This window comes from Oncorhynchus tshawytscha, linkage group LG14 (genome assembly GCF_018296145.1).
Source record: "Oncorhynchus tshawytscha isolate Ot180627B linkage group LG14, Otsh_v2.0, whole genome shotgun sequence".
Taxonomy (NCBI): domain Eukaryota; kingdom Metazoa; phylum Chordata; class Actinopteri; order Salmoniformes; family Salmonidae; genus Oncorhynchus; species Oncorhynchus tshawytscha.
The window spans coordinates 32,122,881-32,147,421 of NC_056442.1; the positions used below are offsets into that span (position 1 = coordinate 32,122,881).

At 43.2% G+C, this 24,541-nt stretch overlaps 2 protein-coding genes across 3 annotated transcripts; one reads left to right on the top strand and one right to left on the bottom strand.

Moving 5' to 3' along the window:
• The first annotated feature begins 1,982 nt into the window (after positions 1-1,982).
• LOC112267014 (NAD(+) hydrolase SARM1-like) lies at positions 1,983-15,366 on the top strand. Its single transcript, XM_024445010.2, has 10 exons — positions 1,983-3,310; positions 4,737-5,124; positions 5,279-5,509; positions 8,900-9,112; positions 9,858-9,949; positions 10,083-10,276; positions 10,354-10,486; positions 10,648-10,837; positions 14,294-14,415; positions 14,656-15,366. Exons 1-10 carry the CDS (start codon positions 2,832-2,834, stop codon positions 14,807-14,809), a joined length of 2,196 nt encoding a protein of 731 aa, XP_024300778.1. The 5' UTR covers positions 1,983-2,831; the 3' UTR covers positions 14,810-15,366.
• A 1,217-nt stretch (positions 15,367-16,583) lies between these two features.
• Positions 16,584-22,573, bottom strand: slc46a1 (solute carrier family 46 member 1). 2 transcript variants are annotated; one of them, XM_042297363.1, is made up of 7 exons: positions 21,966-22,573; positions 20,675-20,909; positions 20,284-20,440; positions 19,602-20,086; positions 19,021-19,104; positions 18,670-18,826; positions 16,584-18,564 (listed from the first exon to the last, which is right to left on the bottom strand). In XM_042297363.1, exons 1-7 carry the CDS (start codon positions 22,284-22,286, stop codon positions 18,561-18,563), a joined length of 1,443 nt encoding a protein of 480 aa, XP_042153297.1. In that variant the 5' UTR covers positions 22,287-22,573; the 3' UTR covers positions 16,584-18,560. The 2 variants fall into 2 exon arrangements, with proteins under 2 accessions (XP_042153297.1, XP_024300787.1); XM_024445019.2 differs by having other exon boundaries at positions 16,584-18,569.
• Positions 22,574-24,541: the final 1,968 nt, after the last annotated feature.

The window sequence follows — 24,541 nt, forward strand, 5'->3', positions numbered from 1 at the left end:
TTGATTGGCCACCATTGTTCCTGTTACCAAGAAAGCTTAGGTAACTGAACTAAATGACTATCGCTCCATTGCACTCACTTCTCATCATGAAGTGCTTTGAGAGACTAGTCAAGGATCATATCACCTCCACCCTACCTGATACACTAGACCCACTCCAATTTGCTTACCGCCTCAATAGGTCCACTGACAATGCAATCGCCATCACACTACACACTGCCCTAACCCATCTGGACAAGATGAATACCTATGTAAGAATGCTGTTCATTGACTACAGCTCAGCATTTATCACCATAGTGCCCTCCAAACTCATCATTAAGCTCGAGACCCTGGGTCTCGATCCCACCCTGTGCAACTTTGTCCTGGACTTTCTGACGGGCTGCCCCTAGGTGGTGAAGATAGGAAACAACATCTCCACCCCGCTGATCCTCAACATTGGGGCCCCACATGTGTGCGTTCTCAGCCCTCTCCTGTACTCCCTGTTCCCCATGACTGCGTGGCCATGCACGCTTCCAACTCAATCATCACGTTTGCAGACGACACTACAGTGGTAGGCCTGATTACCAGCAACAATGAGACGGCCTACAGGGAGGAGGTGAGGGCCCTCGGAGTGTGGTGTCAGGAAAATAACCTCTCACTCAATATCAACAAAACAAAGGAGATGATCGGAGACTTTGGGAAACAGCAGAGGGAGCACCCTCCTATCCACATTGACGGGACAGCAGTGGAGAAGGTGGAAAGTTTTAAGTTCCACTGCATACACATCACGGACAAACTAAAATGGTCCACCCACACAGACAGCGTGGTGAAGAAGCGCCCCTTCAACCTCAGAGGCTGAAGATATGTGTCTTGTCACCTAAAACACTCACAAACTTTTACAGATGCACAATCGAGAGCATCCTGTCTGGCTGTATCACCGCCTGGTACGGCAACTGCACCGCCCTCAACCGTAAGGCTCTCCAGAGGGTAGTGAGGTCTGCACAACACATCACTGGGGGCAAACTACCTGCCCTCCAGGACACCTACAGCACCTGATGTCTCAGGAAGTCCATAAAGATCATCAAGGACAACAACCACCCGAGCCACTGCCTGTTCACCCCGCTATCATCCAGAAGGCGAGGTCAGTACATGTGCATCAAAGCTGGGACCGAGAGACTGAAAAACAGCTTCTTTCTCAAGGCCATCAGACTGTTAACCAGCCATCACTAACATAGAGAGGCTGCTGTCAACATACAGACTCAAATCACTGGCTACTTTGATAAACGGATTTAATAAAGGTATCACTAGTCACTTTAAATAACACCACTTTAATAATGTCTACATATCCTACATTACTCATCTCAGATGTATATACTGTATTCTACACCATCTACTGCATCTTGCCTATGCCGCACGGCCATCACTCATTCATATATTTATATGTATCTATTCTTATTCATCCCTACACATTTGTGTGTATTAGGTAGTTATTGTGAAATTGTTTGATTACTTGTTAGATATTACTGCATTGTCGGAACTAGGAGCACAACCATTTCACTACACTTTCATTAACATCTGCTAACCATGTGTATGTGACCAATTAAATTTGATTTCACATCAGTGCCGGACCTCACTAATGCTCTTGTGGCTGAATGGAAGCAAGTCCCCTCAGCAATGTTCCAACATCTAGTGGAAAGCCTTCCCAGAAGAGGGGAGGCTGTTATAGCAGCAAACGGGGACCAACTCCATATTAATACCCATGAATTTGGAATGATATGTTCAACGAGGAGGTGTCCACATACTTTTGGACATGTAGTGTATCAATTGATGTGCACTGTTTTATCTTATTGTAGCTCCATAATAACCTATTTAGCACAGTTGATGTGTGTACCACCTTGTTGATTGATTATACTTCTACCTTTATCCACAAGGGGTCATAGTGGAGATGAGCACCATACTGGCGCTTTGTTGCTGAGCGGGCCTCGGCATGACATGTTCGTCTGTAAATATATCCTGAAGATAATGGGCGGTCCTAGCTTCGAGGACGTTCGAGGATGCTGAGTCAAGGATGTCAAGGAGAGAGTCTATTTTAAGAATACGTAGCCTAAATAAGATATATTTGTTATGGATTAAAGCATAACAAGTCGTTTCAATATAGTAATGTAAATAGACAGGAAAAAGGAAAACCGTGAGAGTAATTTTGATCGACAGTGCGTCATTGTCTGGATTAAACCTCAATAATGCAAGCGAGAGACAGAAGACAACAGAGCTGTTTATATTTCTCCATCCAGGTGGTAAACATAATTTGATATGTAATGGGCTTTTTGAGACAATTGTTTTTCCCTGTCTAGGAGTTCTCTAAACATCCGCAGTGGTGATACATTATCTAATAGTGGACACCGTGAAGGCTTGATCATTTTTTTGGCGTCGGATTATTCTGAGTAGACATAATTTGATCCAACAAGGCCTTGTGTAAATGATAGGAGAAAACGGAGGACATCCGGGTTTAAATGCAAGCATAGTGTGACGGCTTGGTCATGATGATGCGAGATGAGTCTTTATTCACTTATTTTCAAAGATGACATCAGTGTGATGATGATGCAATTTAGTGAAAGGTGTCACTTTGATTTTATAGCTCCGCATCCAGTCCAGATGATGGGATTGTAATTTCACCTATTATGGTTTGTTCATATATCTAAACAACTTGCTTGCAAGACAAACATTGTTTCCCATTCAGTTATAACCAGGTTATTACGCACACGTTTATTTCTCCAGAGAAACTGGCCTGATAATTGATCTGTTATTGATCAGGGCCTGCAACAAGCCTTCTTGGCCCTGACAGAGATTGGCGGTTGATGCTCTTATCTCTAACCGTTTTCCTCTGGAGACTCTATCGATACCTCTCCATGTTCAGCTCCGAAAGACTCACGGTACCGGAATATGTCATTCGGATTGGGAACCGGAGGTCGGGCAGCTCGACCTCATCCTCGGAACCGAAAGCACCACCGGTCTCACCGGGTGTCCACGGTGCCGACGTCCAGGATGTTTTGGATACCTCGCTCCCGGCCCTGCGCTCCGCTATCAAGACACTGAAATCAGCCAAAGATACATCGGATCTAGACGAGACCCGCAGGGCCATCGCAGAGACGTTCCAGTTAGTGGAGGAGGCCTGGGTTCTGCCTACTGTGGGCCGGCAAGTCGCGGAGGAGATATGCAACAGGATACGACTGGACGGAGGACTGGAGCTGCTCCTGCAACTCCTAATGACACCTGCTGTGGAGATCACCTATGAGTCTGCCAAACTACTGGAGCAGATACTGGTCTCTGAAAACAGGTGTGTATTCACTACAGGCCTACATGCACTTTTTCAGTTGTACAACATATTACCTCGGTCCTAAACTTTAGGGCCAGTTTCCAGGACCCAGATACAGATAAGTCTTAGTCGTTCTGGGGCGCCAGGCAGCCTAGTGGTTAGACCAGGCAGAGGCAGCCTAGTGGTTTGAACATTGGGCCAGTAACTGAAAGGTTGCTGGATTGAATCCCCGAGCTGACAAGGTAAAAATATGTCGTTCTGCACCTGATCAAGGCAGTTAACCCACTGTTCGCCGGTAGGCTGTCATTGTAAATAAGAATTTGTTCTTAACTGACTTTCCTAGTTAAATAAAGGTTAAAAAAAACATTTATAAACTCAGCCACTGGTTTGGGGAGGAGCTGATTACATGTAATTGTTACGGTAATTACAGTAATTGTTGCGTTACCAGCCAAAATATTGTAATCAGATTACAGATACTTTTGAAAAACTAGATGATTACTTCGAGGATAAGTTTTACATTTAGAAAGAATGTTTGCGAAAAAATATTTGACACTTCTCTGTTTTTTCAATGACATTCAAATCAGCATTGAAAAAAGGAGCAAATGTAAATTTGTTACACCTGAGTGAGTCTGACCATAAGTCAGAGACCACTATGACGACACACCAAATGTGTTTGATGGATCGCAGGAAAAGAGCAGGAATAGTCATTTGTAGGCTACAGTCCAAGCTATGTCTTCCAGTCGCACCGTTGGAGGTAAGGACAGCAGTGGTGACGTCTAGACGATACAGATATCACTTATTATTGATCAAATCATGCCATTCCATGAGCGCAGCATTTATTTTTCAACTCAAACCAATGAGCCCAATCAGTCCTCCATGACAACAAAATCATAAATAGAGTAGCGCTGGCTAATAAGTCCTTAGTTTTTGGTGCTCAGGTAAAACAATTTGGATAATCTATACTTCCATATTTCCAAGTCCCATTCCTGAAGGTCAAGGGGTATAACATTTATTGGAATGACTGGAATTCTGATAGACTTTGGTTTTTAATGTAAAGATATAAGTTAATCATATTATTATATGTAGTAGAAAGCGATGGGTTAGAAGAATCATACATAACCAACCCATAAAGTCAAATTTAACATCCATATGGCCAGATATGTAAACTTTAACATTGATTTATCCTGCAATAGATGTCTTTAATTGGTAACATACATTTTTGCCTTCTTCTAATGCTTCTTGAGGGGAAAGTAATATAAAAGTAACTGAATATAATCAGATTACGTTACTGCGTTTGAGTAATCCAAAAGTTACGTTACTGATTAGAATTTTGGACAGGTAACTAGTATCTGTAACGGATTACATTTTGAAATAACCTACACAACCCTGCCTAGTTATATACTAATCATTTTCTTTACCCTCTTCACCTCTCTCTCTTCCTATTCAGAGATTATGTGGCTCACATGGGTCTGGGGGTGATCCTGAACCTGACGAGGGAGACAGAGGATGCCCAGCTGGCCCGCAGTGTCTCAGGCATCCTGGAGCATATGTTCAAACACACCGAGGAGACGTCCGCCCAGCTCATCGCCAATGGCGCCCTGGATGCCCTGCTCTTCTGGTGCCGCGGTACCGACCCCACCGTCCTCCGCCACTGTGCCGTGGCACTCGCCAACTGCGCCATGTATGGCGGCCATCACTGCCAGCGGCTGATGATCGAGAAGCAGGCAGCCGAGTGGTTGTTTCCGTTGGCGTTCTCCAAAGAGGATGAGCTCATCCGCTTCCATGCGTGTTTAGCGGTGGCCGTGCTCGCCAATAACCGGGAGATCGAGCAGGAGGTGGGTCCTGTGTGGCTCAGTTAGTACAGCACGGAGGTTGTAACACCAGGGGGGTTGGTTTGATTCCTGCACTGACCACCTATACAAAAACACGTATGCACACAACACTGTAAATTTCCCTGGATTAAAGTGTCTGCTAAATGTATTATTATAGGTGGTGAAGTCAGGGACGTTGGAGCTGGTGGAGCCTTTTATTGCATCTCTGGACCCTGATGAGTTTGCCAGGAGCTTGCTGGACAGTGCGGACAGCATGCAGGGGAGGACGGCTGCAGACCTACAGCAGCTCCTGCCACTACTGGATGGGGCCAGACTGGAGGGGAAGTGTATCGCTGCCTTCTACTTGTGTGTCGAGACCAGCATCAAGTCACGCCAGCGGAACACCAAGGTCAGTATCAGGGAACAAAAGCCCACCTGATTCTACCTTGATAAGCAGTTGATTTGCTGAATCAGATGTGGTAGTGCTGGGCTGGAACAAAAGCCTGCACGCCCTCCCTGTGGTGACCACTACACCTTAGTGCAGAGTTTCACAAACTTGGTCCTCTGGACCCCAAGGGGTGCACGTTTAGGTTTTTGTCCTAACACTACACAGCTGATTAAAATGATCAAAGCTTGATGATTAGTTGATTATTTGAATCAGATGTGTAGTGCTAGGACAAAAAAACTAAATGTAGAGGACCGGGTTTTGGAAACCCTGCTTTAGTGGGTAGTGGATACAGGGATTTCACCCAACAACCTTTTGGGGCCTAAAACCACTTCTGGTCCCCACTTACCTAACTGTATATAAAATCAAATCAAATCAAATTGCATTTGTCACACGCTTTGTAAACAGCAGGTGTAGACTATTTGGTTAACTATTTAGTAGTCTTATGGCTTGGGGGTAGAAGCTGTTCAGGGTTCTGTTGGTTCCAAACTTGGTGTATCGGTCCCGCTTGCCGTGTTGTAGCAGAGAGGACAGTCTCTGTAGCAGAGAGGACAGTGATCAGGCCTACCACTGTTGTGTCATCAGCAAACTTAATGATGGTGTTGGAGTCGTGCACAGCCACAAAGTCGTGGGTGAACAGGGAGTACAGGAGGGGACTAAGCATGCACCCCAGATGGGCCACTGTGTTGAGGGTCAGCATGGCGGATGTGTTGTTGCCTACCCTTACCACCAGGGGGTGGCCCATCAGGAAGTCCAGGATCCAGTTGCAGAGGGAGGTGTTCAGTCCCAGGGTCCTGAGCATAGTGATAAGCTTAGAGGGCACTATAGTGTTGAACGCTGAGCTGTAGTCAATGAACAGCATTCTCAAATACAGTTGAAGTCGTAAGTTTACATACACCTTAGCCAAATACATTTCAACTCAGTTTTTCACAATTCCTAACATTTAATCCTAGTAAAAAAATCCCTGTCTTAGGTCAGTTAGGATCACAACTTTATTTTAAGAATGTGAAATGTCAGAATAATAGTAGAGAGAATGATTTATTTCAGCTTTTATTTCTGTCATCACATTCACAGTGGGTCAGAAGTTTACATACACTCAATTAGTATTTAGTAGCATTGCCTTTGAATTGTTTAACTTGGGTCAAACGTTTCGGGGTAGGCTTCCACAAGCTTCCCACAATAAGTTGGGGGAATTTTGGCCCATTCCTCCTGACAGAGCTGGTGTAACTGAGTCAGGTTTGTAGGCCTCCTTGCTCACACAAACTTTTTTCAGTTCTGCCCATAAATGTTCTATGGGATTGAGGTCAGGGCTTTGTGGTGGCCACTCCAATACCTTGACTTTGTTGTCCTTAAGCCATTTTGCCACAACTTTGGAAGTATGCTTGGGGTCATTGTTCATTTGGAAGACCCATTTGCAACCAAGCTTTAACTTCCTGACTGATGTCTTGAGATGTTGCTTCAATATATCCACATAATTTTCTTACATCATGATGCCATCTATTTTGTGAAGTGCATCAGTTCCTCCTGCAGCAAAGCATCCCCCACAACATGATGCTGCCACCCCCATGCTTCACGGTTGGGATGGTGTTCTTCGGCTTGCAAGCATCCCCCTTTTCCCTCCAAACATAACGATGATCATTATGGCCAAACAGTTCTATTTTTGTTTCATCAGATCAGAGGATATTTCTCTAAAAAGTATGATCTTTGTCCCCATGTGCAGTTGCAAACCGTTGTCTGGCTTTTCATGGCGGTTTTGGAGCAGTGGCTTCTTTCTTGCTGAGCGCCTTTCGGGTTTTGTCAATATAGGACTCGTTTTACTGTGGATATAGATACTTTTGTACCTGCTTCCTCCAGCATCTTCACAAGGTCCTTTGCTGTTGTTCTGGGATTGATTTGCACTTTTCGCACCAAAGTACGTTCATCTCTAGGAGACAGAACACGTCTCTTTCCTGAGCGGTATGACGGCTGCGTGGTCCCATGGTGTTTATACTTGTGTACTATTGTTTGTACAGATGAAACGTGGTACCTTCAGGAATTTGGAAATTGCTCCCAAGGATGAAGCAGACTGTGGAGGTCAACAATTTTTTTCTGAGGTCATGGCTGATTTCTTTAGATTTTCGCATGATATCAAGCAAAGACTCACTGAGTTGGAAGGTAGGCCTTGAAATACATCCACAGGTACACCTCCAATTGACTCAAATGATGTCAATTAGCCTATCTGAAGCTTCTAAAGCCATGACATAATTTTCTGGAATTTTCCAAGCTGTTTAAAGGCACAGTCAACTTAGTGTATGTAAACTGAGTCATGATCTGCCTTTCAAACCATTTCATGGCTAATGATGTGAGTGCTATGGGCAATATACATTTAGACAGGTTACCTGGGCGTTCTTGGGCAAAGGGACTATGGTGATCTGCTTGAAACATGTAGGTATTACAAACTGGGTCAGGGAGAGTTTGAAAATGTCAGTGAAGACACCCACCAGCTGGTAAGCACATGCTCTTATTACGTATCCTGGTATCCATCCGGCCCCGCGGCCTTGTGAATGTTAACCTGTTTAAGGTCTTACATTGGCTATGGAGAGTGAGAACACACAATCGTTTGGAACTGCTGGCGCTCTCATGCATGGTTTAGTGTTACTTGCCTTGAAACGAGCATAGAAGGCATTTAGCTTGTCTGGTAGGCTCGCGTCACTGGGCAGCTTGCGGCTGGGTTTCCCTTTGCAATCCTTAATAGTTTGCCCTGCCACATCCGACAAGCGTTCAAGCTGGATGTTTGATGGCTCATTGAAGGTCGTAGTGGGATTTCAAATAAACATCCGGATTAGTATCCTGCTCCTTGAAAGCAGAAGCTCCAACCTATAGCTCAGTGCGGCTGTTGCCTGTAATCCATGGCTTTTGGTTGGGATATGTACAGTACGTGCGGTCACTGTGGGGACGACATCGTCGATGCACTTATTAATGAAGCCAGTGACTGATGTGGTAAACTCCTCAATGTTATTGGATGAATCCGAACATATTCCAGTCTGTGCTAGCGAAACAGTCCGTTAGCATCCATTTCATCTGACCACTTCCGTATTGAGTGCGTCACTGTTACTTCCTGTTTGAGTTTTTGCTTGTAAACAGGAATCATGAGGATAGAGTTATGGTCAGATTTGCCAAAGGGAGGGCGAGGGAGAGCCTTTTATGCGTTTCTGTGTGTGGAGTAAATGTGATCAAGTTTTGTTTCATTTAGTTGCACAGGTGACATACCGGTAAAAATGAAGTAAAAGGGATTTAAATGTTCCTTCATTAAAATCACCAGCCCTACAATATCAATGGACATACAATTGAATGTGTGTACATTCTTCCTCCCAGATCTTCCAGGAGATAGGTGCGGTGCAGAGCCTGAAAAGGATTGTCATGTACTCCAGCAACGGGACGGCCTGTGCCCTGGCCAAGCGGGCACTGGGGATGATGGGGGAGGAGGTGCCGCGACGTATCCTCTCCTCCGTGCCCAACTGGAAGGGCGGTGAGGTGCAGAGATGGCTCCAAGTGATTGGATTCAGCTCTTATACTGAACGCTTCCAGGTGTGTGTTTCTGTGTCTCAGTGTGTGTTTGTGAGAGAGAAAGATAGATAGAGATAGCGATAGCAAAGACAAGGTTTGAACAATAAACAATGAGAATGTTCTTCTATAGTCCTTGTAAAGATGGTGACAAAATAAGGTGAATGTTTGGTTTCATATCTATTAGATATGGATACCTACAGGTAACTACCAAAATAATAGAAATACTTGAGTAAATGAAGGATACTAAGTACATTGAAAGCAGCTGCTTTCATGCAGATGTGGTTCCTGAGTTAATTAAGCAATTAACATATCATCATGCTTAGGGACATGTATAAAAATGCTGGGCAGGCCAGTATTTTGGCCATTATTTTGTCAACCATGGCTATGCCCCCATACGATGACAATGCCCCCATCCATAGGGCACGAGTGGTCACTGAATGGTTTGATGAGCATGAAAACAATGTAAACCATATGCCGTGCCCCTCTTAGTCACCAGATCTCAACCCAATTAAACACTTATGGAAGATTCTAGAGACAGCGTTTTCTACCACCATCAGCAAAGCATCCTTCCAATAGAGTTCCAGACACTTGTAGAATCTATGCCAAGTCGCATTAAAGCTGTTCTGGCTCGTGGTGCCCCGACAACCTATTAAGACACTTTATGTTGGTGTTTCCTTTGTTTTGGCAGTTACCTGTATTTCTCCTTAGCCTCTTATTCACGAAATTAACTCAGTCTTTCTCTCTACTCTCTCTGCCCATCCTTCAGGAGCTGCAGGTGGATGGTGACCTACTGCTGAACATCACAGACCAGGAGCTGAGCACTGACCTGGGCATGACCGCAGGACTCACTCGCAAGAGGTTAGTTCAATCATCTGTCAAGTTTATGTCAAGCTTATAAAACGTCTGTTACACCAGTCAACATCAGTGAAATTGAGCATTGAAATAAAATCCCCACCTCACCCTTCCCACTCCATTTTGTTTTGTCTTCTAGGTTCCTCCGTGACTTGCGTGTGCTGAAGACCTACGCCAACTACTCGACCTGTGACCCCAACAACATGGCTGACTGGCTGGGCGAGGTGAGCCCACGCTTCCGCCAGTACACCTACGGCCTGGTGCAGTCTGGCGTGGACCGCGAGAACGTCCTCCACCTCACCGACCAACAGCTCCAGTCAGACTGTTACATAGGTGGGTTGTGAGCCAAAAGCCACATTTATGTTCCCTGCAAGACAATGGAGAATAAAGTATTCCTTTTCTCCTTCTAGAGAATGGCATCCATCGCGCCAAGATCCTGGCAGCCACCCGTAGGCCGATTAAGCCGTGTCTGACCGATGCCCAGCCCCCTGGACCGGATGTGTTTATTAGCTACCGCAGGACTACCGGTTCCCAGCTCGCCAGGTCTGCAGAGAGGGAGAGGAAGAGGGAGAGTCATGGATAGGGCGAGGAATAATAGTCAGGAGAGAGGGAAAGCTAGGGAGCTTTGGAACAACATTATCAGGTTTGTCAGGATTATCTGGAGGCTAAGATCTATAGATCGTTAATTGTTACTCCCCCCCCAGTCTGTTGAAGGTCCACCTGCAGGTCAGAGGTTTCAGTGTGTTCATTGACGTGGAGAAGCTGGAAGCAGGGAAGTTTGAGGACAAGCTGATCCAGAGCGTCCAGCGGGCACGGAACTTCATCCTGGTGCTGTCTGCCAACGCCCTCGACAAGTGCATGGGTGACACTGGCATGAAGGACTGGGTACACAAGGTCAGACATAGACGGATCTATACATAGATCGGTTCTGCATACAGGACAATATACACTGAGTATACAAAACATCACTTTTTCCATGACATAGACTGACCAGGTGAATCCAGGTGAACAATATGATCCGTTATTGATGTCACTTGTTAAATCCACTTCCATCAGTATAGATGAAGAGGAGGAGACAGGTTAAAGAAGGATTTTTAAGCCTCATGACATGGATTGTGTATCAACAGTTTCCTGTGTGTATCAAGAATGGTCCCCTACCCAAAGGACATCCAGCCAACTTGACACAACTGTGGGAATTATTGGAGTCAACATGGGGCAGCATCCCTATGGAACGCTTTCAACACCTTGTAGAGTCCATGCCCCGACAAACATCAACAAGGGATCATAGCTTTCACGTGGATTCACCTGGTCATTCTGTCATGGAACAAGCAGGTGTTCATAATGTTTTATTCATTCAGTCTAGATCCAATAGTATCTAGATGGAATTCCAAAATGTTTCTATGTGTATAATCCTGTCACTCTAGCCTTTACATGTCTAGATGTTCCATCTATATGTTAGTGATATACAATATTAGACATAGAGAGGTCTCCTGCACCAGTGGCGTCATTTGGGGCTGCAGCGTAGCCTAGTGGTTAGAGTGTTGGACTAGTAACCGAAAGGTTGCAAGATCAAATCCCTGAGCTGACAAGGTACAAAATGAACAAGGCCCTGAACAAGGCAGTTAATCCATTGTTCCTAGACCGTCATTGAAAATAAGAACTTGTTAGGGTATGGCAACATTGAAGCTCCAAGGAATTTATATAAAGTTGAAGCTCATGTACTCCATTGCTACACAATTTAAAAATGCTAAAAACAAACTGCAAAATTGACTTGACATTATCTGTCACGTTCATTGTATGGAGGAGACCAAGGCGCAGCGTGATATGCATACATACTTCTTTTAATAAAGAAATGCAACACTGAACTAACAAACAAAACGAAACGCTAATAAGGCTAGTGCAGACAGGCAACTAAACATAGAATAAGAACTCACAAATACCCTATGGCTACCTAAATATGGTCCCCAATCAGAGACAACGATAAACAGCTGCCTCTGATTGGGAACCAATTCAGGCCACCATAGACCTACATATACAGTGCCTTGCGAAAGTATTCGGCCCCCTTGAACTTTGCGACCTTTTGCCACATTTCAGGCTTCAAACATAAAGATATAAAACTGTATTTTTTGTGAAGAATCAACAACAAGTGGGACACAATCATGAAGTGGAACGACATTTATTGGATATTTCAAACTTTTTTAACAAATCAAAAACTGAAAAATTGCACGTGCAAAATTATTCAGCCCCTTTACTTTCAGTGCAGCAAACTCTCTCCAGAAGTTCAGTGAGGATCTCTGAATGATCCAATGTTGACCTAAATGACTAATGATGATAAATACAATCCACCCGTGTGTAATCAAGTCTCCGTATAAATGCACCTGCACTGTGATAGTCTCAGAGGTCCGTTAAAAGCGCAGAGAGCATCATGAAGAACAAGGAACACACCAGGCAGGTCCGAGATACTGTTGTGAAGAAGTTTACAGCCGGATTTGGATACAAAAAGATTTCCCAAGCTTTAAACATCCCAAGGAGCACTGTGCAAGCGATAATATTGAAATGGAAGGAGTATCAGACCACTGCAAATCTACCAAGACCTGGCCGTCCCTCTAAACTTTCAGCTCATACAAGGAGAAGACTGATCAGAGATGCAGCCAAGAGGCCCATGATCACTCTGGATGAACTGCAGAGATCTACAGCTGAGGTGGGAGACTCTGTCCATAGGACAACAATCAGTTGTATATTGCACAAATCTGGCCTTTATGGAAGAGTGGCAAGAAGAAAGCCATTTCTTAAAGATATCCATAAAAAGTGTCTTTTAAAGTTTGCCACAAGCCACCTGGGAGACACACCAAACCTGTGGAAGAAGGTGCTCTGGTCAGATGAAACCAAAATTGAACTTTTTGGCAACAATGCAAAACGTTATGTTTGGCGTAAAAGCAACACAGCTCATCACCCTGAACCACCATCCCCACTGTCAAACATGGTGGTGGCAGCATCATGGTTTGGGCCTGCTTTTCTTCAGCAGGGACAGGGAAGATGGTTAAAATTGATGGGAAGATGGATGGAGCCAAATACAGGACCATTCTGGAAGAAAACCTGATGGAGTCTGCAAAAGACCTGAGACTGGGACGGAGATTTGTCTTCCAACAAGACAATGATCCAAAACATAAAGCAAAATCTACAATGGAATGGTTCAAAAATAAACATATCCAGGTGTTAGAATGGCCAAGTCAAAGTCCAGACCTGAATCCAATCGAGAATCTGTGGAAAGAACTGAAAACTGCTGTTCAAAAATTTCTCTCCATCCAACCTCACTGAGCTCGAGCTGTTTTGCAAGGAGGAATGGGAAAAAATTTCAGTCTCTCGATGTGCAAAACTGATAGAGACATACCCCAAGTGACTTACAGCTGTAATCGCAGCAAAAGGTGGCGCTACAAAGTATTAACTTAAGGGGGCTGAATAATTTTGCACGGCCAATTTTTCAGTTTTTGATTTGTTAAAAAAGTTTGAAATATCCAATAAATGTCGTTCCACTTCATGATTGTGTCCCACTTGTTGTTGATTCTTCACAAAAAAATACAGTTTTATATCTTTATGTTTGAAGCCTGAAATGTGGCAAAAGGTCGCAAAGTTCAAGGGGGCCGAATACTTTCGCAAGGCACTGTACCTAGACTTACGAAACCCCCTAGATATACAAAAAGCCCTAGACAATTCAAAACTAACATACCCACCCTAGTCACACCCTGACCTGACCAAAATAATAAAGAAAACAAAGATAACTAAGGTCAGGGCATAATATTATCACCTTGCTGCTGTAGCTTCATTCACCTTAGTCAATAAAGGACTTAACATTCTACAATCACGTCATACAGAAATGAGCTGCTACTATACCCACTAGTTCAGCACCGGTATTAAAAACTCAAGTTTAGTTTCATGTCAAGTCAAACAGTAACTACCTAGCCATCTACAACTATCTTCCACCTCTGCACTGTTTTGAAAGAAAAGTTGCAATGTTCACTGCAACTGCGTCGATGTGCTCTCTCAAAGGCATCCAGCCGGACAAACACCCTTCTCGCACGCTCAAAGGCGTGTGCATGGTCCTAAAGCCAGCCCACTAATAATGCATTTGCCTTGGAATGATTTTAGTAGCCTATTTTAAATTGTTGGTGTTGAGCGAGGGTCTGGCGACTGCCATACTCTGCCATGCCCTATTGACGCCCCTGCACTGCATACAGAACAATGTTACAGTTGAGACATTATTTTCCCCATATACCCGTGCCCCTTACATGTCTAGACTGCGTAGACACTGTGTCTGTCTGTGATTTAACGTACCTCTCGTAAATCCTGCAGGAGATTGTCACAGCTCTCGCTGAGAAGAAGAACATCGTCCCTGTCACTGATAACTTCATGTGGCCTGACCCAAACTCTCTGCCTGAGGACATGAAAACCATCCTCAACTTCAACGGCATCAAGTGAGTCAGACAGAGGCGGCAGACTGTTTGAGAGAGATGAGCAGTTTGAACACTTATCCAAAGTGCACTTCGCTGGAGTTTCTTACATTTTCTTTCCCCCTGTCTCCCTCTCTTTCTCTTTCCTTCTCTCTTATCTTTTTCTATCACTCAAACTCTTTATCTCTCCCTCTTTCTCCCTTCCTCTTTCTCTTTCCCCTTCTCCCTCTTTCACTCCCTCCCTCCCTTTCTCTCTCGATACAGGTGGTCCCATGAGTACCAAGAGGCCACCATTGAGAAGATCCTGCGTTTTCTCAAAGGCAACCCCAGCCAAGACCAGACAGACTGTCCCAAGACAGACTGTCCCAAGACAGAGTGCCCTAGTGGAGCTCTGGTCTGTGATGATGTAAAAGTATGACCATTAGTGATCAGTAATCAATAATGTCAAACAGAGCATGGTCTGCGCTCTGGTTGGTCAGCTCTACCCATGTGCATGTGAAGACACTTTAATAGTCAGTATTTAAATCATGTGCTTTTCAGCACTTGTAAATACCATGTAGTGCTCTCCAAAGCTGCAGTTCCACTGTCATAAGCTGTTATTAGCATGGTCAGGTATATTGTTTGTCTCTCAGGAAGTAACCAGTCTTAAAAGTCAGCCGTTGATGGCATCATGCATTACACGTAATACAAATGTGGAGTATCTCTGTTTCCTCTCCATAGCACTGCTCTCTCATTGTTATAAATAAGCCCATACTTTCAAAGAAAATACAACATTCGGGTTTATAGTAGCCTGAGTACCAGCCTGTTTGTGCTATCATTCCAACTCCTTGACATGTTAGGCTTGGAGTTGGCAAGAGTACAAACAGATCTGGGACCAGGCTTTTAGTAATGTTCCTGCGTAAAGTACATAGTGTATGCGAAATACTGTATCTTTTTTTTCTTCTCATGGTGCTTAAATGGAATCCTGCAAGCTCATTGGTGGTCGACTATTGCATTGATTTGATGTGTCATTACGATTGTGTAACCTGGGTGCTGGCAAACAGCCTAATCCAACAGAGATGACCTCTGACCGATACAGATCGAGTCTGGTCCCAGATCTGTTTATGTGCTGTTTTGCCAACTCCTATGGTCATTGTCGTGACAAGGACCATACGAGATGTCGAAACTACACAAACAGATCTGGGACCAGGATAGAAGAGGTCTACAATAACTATACTCATTATACACTTACACTCATCTGCCCAGCGACAATCAGGGGTTCACAAAGAACTCTCTCTCTCAACCAAATTTGAGGCAATGAAAAATACCATTATCAATGTATTTTGCTCATGTGAAAATGGATAGACACTCTCTCTCACTGTTCACAAAGATACAATCAGATTACAAAACCAATATCTACACTACCACCTAAGGCTGAAGCTACTCCATGAAAACACTTCTATCCCCTGCCTGTCAGAAAGTCTTGTAGTATACAGTCACAACATGCTGCATTACTTTGTTCAGCTAAACTGATGTAACTACAATGCTGATTTGTGGTTTGATTCCTTCCTCACGCCAAAAGATATTCTGTCATTGACTTGGCTGCTTGACAGTCAGCCTTAGTTCACTGGCTTGTATCTATTGGACAGAAGCAATTCAGTAGATAAATGATATCACATTGAGGGCAGCGCTAAATACTGTATACATGGCTCACATTGAGGATCTTTTTTAGACCAGCATGCACCACCCCTGTCTAAATCATTTGAAGTCTATACTATTATCTGTGACATGATCAGAAAAACATCTAACAAAACAATCATGCAGTTTCTGATTATCAGTTTAGATATTACTAACCAAGTGTTGCAAAATGAGCACAGAAGTGATAAAATCACCAAGTTATTGTATTTATAGTTCAATGAAGTGGAATGCTAACACTTTACTTTAAACATGGAATTATTAGGTTATTAGTGAGGTGTTGGTTTTGTGGATTCATATCTGTTAGTGATGTACAGTAGATACTTATGTATCCACACAGTACTAAACAGTGTGGGGGAAAGGAAAACAAAAAATGTCATCTCAGTCCCAAGCTCTCAGCACTGCTAGCTATATCTTGACACTGTTTTGATGGCTCTTCTGGGCTATTTCCCCTGTTGCCTTAATATATGTGTTGCTCTTAATATAGGTATGTTGATTAAATACTGTATACATGGACATGTTGGACTTCATGATTTAGACATTGTTGTCATTTTACAATATAGTGCCACAATAAAAAGGATACAGTAAATCTGTGAATCTTTCTGTGCATTAAAATACAGTGCAACACTGTACTTGAAATGGATTCATATGAAGCGTTATATTGCCTTATTATTATTAACATATTCATAGCAGCTAATGGATTCAATGGTATTATGAAATGGTATACTAATCAGTAAGGCATGAGGCAGAAGGCCCCTAGTTGTGAAACACTCATCATATACCATGACCTTTTGTGGCTTGCTTTATTGTAGTAGAGTTTCATATGTTCCACTTCTGCATCTACAAGGTGCTATAAATGTTTTATAAGGCAATAACATTTCATAAGAAGCCAGTTAAATGTTATCAAATATATAATTGGCTTTCCACATCAGCATCTACAAGATGCTATAAATGTTTTATGAGGCAATAATATTTCATAGGAAGCCACTTAACTTTAAGTGTCAAATATATCATTGGCATGATTCAATCATTCATTCGTACCATTTTCTAAAGATGATAAATATCATTCACAGCATTTAAAAATCAGTAATACTGTACGGTGCAGACATTAAAATCAATTCACAATTCTGAGCAGAAACTCTTATCCATAGCAACTTCCAGTCAGTGCATTGAACACATTGGTTACATGATTTCAGAAGACGGAAAGCCAGTAGGCATATCACAGACCTTACTTAACAGCAAATCAAAATATATCACCCAAATACTGAGTGATAGTAATGCTTCAACTCTCCCCCTGACCGCAACCCCTCAGTTTCTGTTGCATCCTTTTAAATGTGTTATAAGATATCTGGTTGCCCCCTGTGCTACTCAGGGTTGAACACAGGACAGTGTGTGTGGTGTGTGTGAGCTAGCTGTGGCCTTGTGCTGGGGGGTTATCATGTGTTGCTATGTGAGAACACTTTAGGGAGCAGGGAGTTTAGACTAGGCCATCTATTGGCACACTGGCACACACACACACACACTTACTTGCCTATCTATTGTATAGTATGGAGGGGTGACAGGGTTGCTGTGTTAGGGCACTTAAGGGGTTAGACTGGGTTATCTGTTGAATGGAGGGATGACAGTAAACTGTAAGCAGTGTAACTCAGTACTCCCTGACTGCTGTTAGAAGCGGATGGGTCTCGGTTTGTTCAGAGATACTAATGGTTGAGTCTGGACAAGTTGGGCTAAATTCGATCTATCTGCTGCTCACATGCTATGGTGACATTGAGATGCACTGTTATTGAATTTCATATTTTCTGAGTCATGTATTTTCTGCCTGCCCTTGGATAGTTTGATATAGTACTGTGGGTATTATTTCACCACAATTGTATGTCAGCTCACATTAGGTTTTCAGTTTAAAATACAACAGAGAACTCAGACCTCTTTCTCTTCTAGTCTCAGATGACGTAGTGCACAGTGATGTCTGATATGGTGGATTGGCTGGGGCGGCAGGGTAGCCTAGGGGTTAGAGAGTTGGACTAGGAACCGGAAGGTTGCAAGTTCAAACCCCCGAGCTGACAAGGTACTAATCTGTCTTCCTGCCCCTGAACAGGCAGTTAACCCACTGTTCCTAGGCCGTCATTGAAAATAAGAATTTGTTCTTAACTGACTTGCCTGGTTAAATAAAGGTCCAATTAAATTCCAGCTTTTTGGTCTTGGTCTTTTGGTGTTGAAGCCACGGAATCCAAACTCTGTGTGGTCTAATGACAGTCAGCTACCTCTCCAGCACACTGGTAAAAAGGTGTATGTAGGGCAGCAGAGGCTGTGATGTGAGGAAGTTTATCTACTACCTGTCTGTCTGTCTGTCTGTCTGTCTGTCTGTCTGTCTGTCTGTCTGTCTGTCTGTCTGTCTGTCTGTCTGTCTGTCTGTCTGTCTGTCTGTCTGTCTGTCAGTCAGTCAGTGTCAGGATGTTGCAGAGTCCTCTCTTCTGTCTGTCCTCTGATCCCGACACTCAACTATCCTAAACACACAACAACATGCATGAATCACAAGGTATTTATGGCCTCAGTGTTTTAAATGAGGAAAACTGAAATTGGAATTTCAGGTAAGGAAGGACTTACCCAATGATCCCTGTGGGGATGAGGAGGAGGAGGGCTCCGAACAGGAAGGGGAATCCCTTCATGATGTGCAGGGTGGCTGGGTAGAGAGAGTTAAAGAGGCTGCTGGCCACCAGGGAACACAGCCCCTCCACACAGGCCACCGACGCAAACAACGCACCTGAAACACACACAGGACAGGAAATAGCACGTAGCACTTAAAGCATATTCTTATGAAATGTTATGCTACCTTATTAACATTTACAGCACCTTATATAGTAGTCATAGAGCACTATGAAACTGTATACATGAGAGGCCGTGACATATTGTGAATATATCCCAGCTAAGGGCTTTCTTTTGATAGCGCTCTTTCACCTTGTTCTTCAGGCCCCACCAGCTTGGACAGCTTGGCCCTGAGGACTGGAGTGGCTGCCATGTAGAGGAAGCACAGCCCATAGCCTGTTAGAGAAGGGGAGTAGACACACGTTTACCTGTTAAAGGTACACTATGGAAGTTGACTTGGGGAATGGACACACAACAATGATGATGGGGATGTTCCATGTATAATCTATCACCATCACTAGAAGGCAGTGGATAAGCAGTGAGTTTTGCGACCTCTACCCAGCTGTGTGATCTCTGTGGAAGAAACCAGACAGGAGGAGAGAGAAAACAGAAGTCCTCCAGGGCAGGCTTATTGATCTAGTACTCTGGGAGACATGTGTCTTACTGTGTGCTACTAGAGCGTTTCTCCCTGTGTACTGTTCTCCAGACACCATCGGGTAATACTGCTGACTTATACTGTTGCTAGCAGAGCCAAGAGCACATGTTCACTAAGACTAATAATAAACTGTGAAAAGGGTCAATACATCTAGTAAACTCTAAACTGATTGTAATCTGGTTGTAATGATGTCATTTTAACATTTTAACTTGTTTTGTTTTCTGGGATAGCCTCTCACCTGTGAACATGAGTTCAGTAGTGTTGGCCAGTGAGATGACCACCAGGCCGGTCATGTTTGAGGCCAGTCCCACCAGAGACACCCAGGAGTCCTCTAGGCATCGCTGCAAGGTCCTCAACCCCAGAAGGCTGCTGAGGTAGGCCAGGTTCTGAGCTGCAGACCCCCAGCCAATCAGCCCTGGGCCCCAGCACAGCGGAGAGCTCAGCTCATATAGAACAAACAGCTCGCGGCTGCCAAAGTGGACCGTCACCACCAGGAAGAAGCAGAAGATGTAGAGCCACAGTTTGTACCTCCTCCATTTTGTGTAACTGCCGGCCTCGGTGGGGTCGCCTAGTGCAGAGTAGAGGCGGTAGACGGCGCGGTGGTGACGGGTGGTAAAGAGTTTGGCACTGGGGTCAGGAGTGATGGACTCGGGTACAAACAGGTAGGCATAGAGGGCAGCAGCCAGGTTAGTGGCCAGCACCAGCCAGAATGGGTTAATGTACCTGGGGAAGAAAAGAAAGGGTAGAGAATTTGGTTATTTCAGTATGGATCAAGTCCCCATGAGGGGTATAAGTGTTATCTAGTTAAGAAGCTTACAAACATACTGTAATCAAAAAATGAATTGTAGAAGAATATGAGAGATGTTTTTCATCCACAGATAGCGAGCTACCTTGGGCCATCTTAAGATGATATAACCTACCCTTGTGCCCGACGCCACTGCCCCCCTATGATACTGGCCAGCATGCCAGCCAGTCCCAGACAGGCCTCCAGCACTGCCACCCTGAAGGTCCGGGAGCCCCTGTCGCTGGTGTCAGCCACATAGGCAAAGCAGCCTGCCAGGATGGTGTTGAAGTCGCCTGAGAGTAAGGATGAGTTAGTTGATTAATCGATAAGTCGGTCAAGGATGCCCACATTGATCAAAAAAAGTTTTTTAAGAAGTGGATTAATTGGTTAATTGGCCCGAGCAACTAATTTATTCTGAAAAACTTGAGTTGGACATGATGTATTATCTGGTTGTATCTTAGTAAAGATCTTCCTGAAGCTAACATAATGATGTCCCATCTTCTTATCAATACAGGACATATCCCTACCTGAGAGGCCCGAGAGCAGCCTGCCCAGGAGGAACCAGGCCACAGGCAGCTTGAGGTACATGACCAGCAGGTAGACCCCAGCCTGCAGGGCCAGACCCAGGCTGGGCAGGATGAGCACGGGCCGCCGGCCCCCCTGGTCACTCCAGGAGCCAAGCAGAGTCACCACAAACAGCCCCACTGCAAATCCTCCCAAGTTGATGTACAGGTTCCAGTGGGCTGTCAGGGTCTCTACCTCCTGATGAATGATGAGAGGATATGGTTTGAGTTATGATGAAAGCAAACAGTTCACTGTCATGGTCAGTTATCTGCATGCCAACCTAAAACTCCAGTACCTGGTGTCCCAAGAGGAGTTCAAAGGACAAATAGATGGACTGGTTGTTGAGACACGTAGTTGTTTCTAGTTGTCACCTGATGTCACTAGTTGGCGTTGCAGTATGTAAGGAAGGATTCTGTCTTACATGAAGTGTTTTGATACTTATTTTATTGGCCGTCGTTTGATATATTGCACTCTATTGTGTCATGTACATGTCCTTTACTGACGTGCTGCTTTTAATATTGATGTGTATCAAATCAAATCAAATTGTATTTGTCACATGCCCCGAATTCAACAGGTGTAGAACTTACAGTGAAATGCTTTACTTACAAGCCCCTAACCAACAATGCAGTTCAAGAAATAGATATTTACAAAATAAAATATTTTCTAAATAAACTAAAGTTTTAAAAAATCGAATCAATCAAAAAGTAACACAAGAAATTTACATAATTTGCCATAACTGTCATGTTTGCGCATATCTCTCCTATGTACAAATCTTATGGCAGTCATTTTACTTAAGGCCCTTGGAAATGACCTGCATATCTGTAGGAATAAAAAAAAATCTAATGCAATATATCGATATACAAATGTAATGGTGTTTGTTTGTGGATTGGTGATTTACATTTGTGGATTGGAAGTTATTTGTACAGATCATGATACACGAATACAAAATGCATGCTGTGAGTTCACAATACATTTGGCATGATATTGATCCCATACAGGTCTCTCTTAAAAATATATATTTTTATCTCAGCTAGACTAACTTGGTTGAATAAATGTTAACATTGATCATAATAATCATTTAAGATGTTAAACGTGAAGTTCGATTATTATTTGATGTTATTTCAACCAATTAAGCAATTATTTAACCATCATTCAAGACCTTTATTTGCTAAACCAGCCGTGTTAGTACTAGGCTGGAATAAAAGCGTGCACACAAGAACAGGAATGATAGAGGATTGTCTAGGTTTCCCCCACCTTTTGAAGTGGGTCTGGGGGCCCAGAAGTGTTGGCACATCCCCCTCCTTTTGTTCCGTTGTAACCTACGTCTTCACTGATGCGGTCCCATAGGTACTGCGTAGACAGCGGCCACTGAAGAGACAGCGAGAACATCGATAAAAACAATACGGGTTCAACAGAAACCGAAAGCGGGCAAGCGAACGGCGGCCGTTTATAGCAAATCTGTCCCTTATTCTCAACCTCCTCGTTATTACAAAATGTGTCATTAATCCGTATTTCGTTGTCTACAGACGATAGAGTATCTTCGGGAAGAATTGCTCTGGTGTCCGAATCTTCCATTGCCAGTTTGTAGGATACTAAAAAAAGATTCAAGACCCCAACTAAGATTTTCGGTTCCTTTGTTATTATAGACTCGTCTTTGCAAGACTGAATAGTTTGCGGACAAAATCTTCAAATAATTCACTTGTTCGGATCAGAAACAAAGACAAAACGTACTTAAACTGTAAGTAAAACCTCTAGAAGTTAATACACTAGTCTTGATCGCATAATGGTCTCGGGATTGCCCCATCTGGACGAAGCTTCGAACTGCACCTCGAGCTTCTGTTGCTCTCCCATTTCAGGACAATTCCACGATGTCAGTGACATCGATTTCACTTTCAAATGTACTGAATGCTAAACAAAAATCAATGATTGCAAAGTTAAACAAACCACACACTTCTATGCACAATGACTACTTTTAACAATTTTCTCAGAATATTTGACAAAAACACAGATTTAAAAAAAATACCTTTATTTAACTAGGCAAGTCAGTTGAGATAACATTCTTATTTACAATGACGGCCTAGGAACAGTGCAGATGGTTTGTGCTGTTGGTGCTGTCAGAGATTTTTAGAACCAACCCAAAATAGAACACTGCCTGATTTTTCCAATGGGAGCAAATGAATCATAGCAGGCAGAACAAGCAGGGAGGTGGGCAGAACCAAACACGAGCAAGTGAGAGCCTATTATTTCTAGCATGTATTTGCATATTTCAGTTAAGGAACACCTACTCTGTGAAGTGCGCGTATGCAGTAACACAATTCGCCTTTGCACTCCTAAACAACACATTTTTTGGAAACTTTGGCAAAGGGTAAAGTCTACAAAACTTAGTCCACTCTGTTCGTAACATATTCTAGTTTTGGAAACAGAAAACTGTATTGAGATAAAATGTTTCATCGATGAGAACATTTGCAGAATGTCGGCAAAAATCCATCTTCTCCCACTGCCGGCCACTGGGCTTTCTCTCACCACTATATTTGGTAGTGTGTGGAAATGCCAAACGGATGCTTCACATTTATACATCCGGTTAAATATCTGTCTCATCTGTGGCTCTGTCATTCTGTTACCAAATTTTGCATTTACGACGTTCTTCAAGTAAATGTGTTTTTGTAAAAATGTATGTGGGAATTGCTAAAAGTAGGCCTTGTCCTTGTGCATGGAGTTGTACGGTTTGTTTAACTTTACAATAATTGGTTTTGGTTTTATATACATTTTAAAGTGAAAAATCTGGGTCTGTGTCACTGTTGCTTTGGAATTGCCGATCATCAAATTGTCACAATGTCACCACATGCATTTGTTTTATTTCGTTAAGTAATCTTTTTTTTTAAATGGTCAAACATTTAGAGATTTAATCTACAAATGATTACACATTCTGTACTCTAAATGTTATGAGATAGTTATTACACATGTATCCTAATTCTAGACCTACATCATTGGATAAACTTACATTTATTAAAAAACGTTTCTTAAAAATATATTTGTTTCTATAAAATCCAAGTCTATTTTTTCCACTCTAACAATTGATTTGATGAACTTAATTGATCAAAATACATATTAAAGGGGCAATCTGCAGTTCAAACAGCTACAAAGGTTCACCCGTCACTGTTTAAAACTTTTGGGAAACAATTCTCAAATGCATAGACAGAGCTATCGACGCAAGGACTGTCCATGATCCATTATACCAGAATAATAGTTTTAACCATGTTTTTGAGGAGTTTTTTAAAAACAATTAGTTTTTAGTAAAACAAGCATATATTTTGGATTTTGATGTGGTGTGACAGTTGTACTCATGAGGCATTAATACATTTTCAAAAATCAATGGATATACACTGAGTGTACCGTGGACCGACCAGGTGAAAGCTATGATCCCTTATTGATGTCACCTGTTAAATCCACTTCAGTCAGCGTAGATGAAGGGGAGGAGACAGGTTAAATAATTATTTTTAAGCCTTGAGACAATTGAGACAGGGTTGGGGCATGTGTGCCATTCAGAGGGTGAATGGGCAAGACAAAGTATTTAAGTCCCTTTGAACGGGGTATGGTAGTAGGTGCCAGGCGCGCTGGTGTGTCAAAAACTCCAACGCTGCTGTTTAAAAAAAATGCTCAACAGCTTCCCATGTGTATCAAGAATGTGGAATAGCAGGGGACTGTGAAGAGACACACACAGGTACAGACACGCACACACACATGGGCGCTAGCACACACACTCTACACACACACGTACATTGTAATTGTAATATTGTTGTATGGTGGTATCATACATTTTTTGTTGTAAA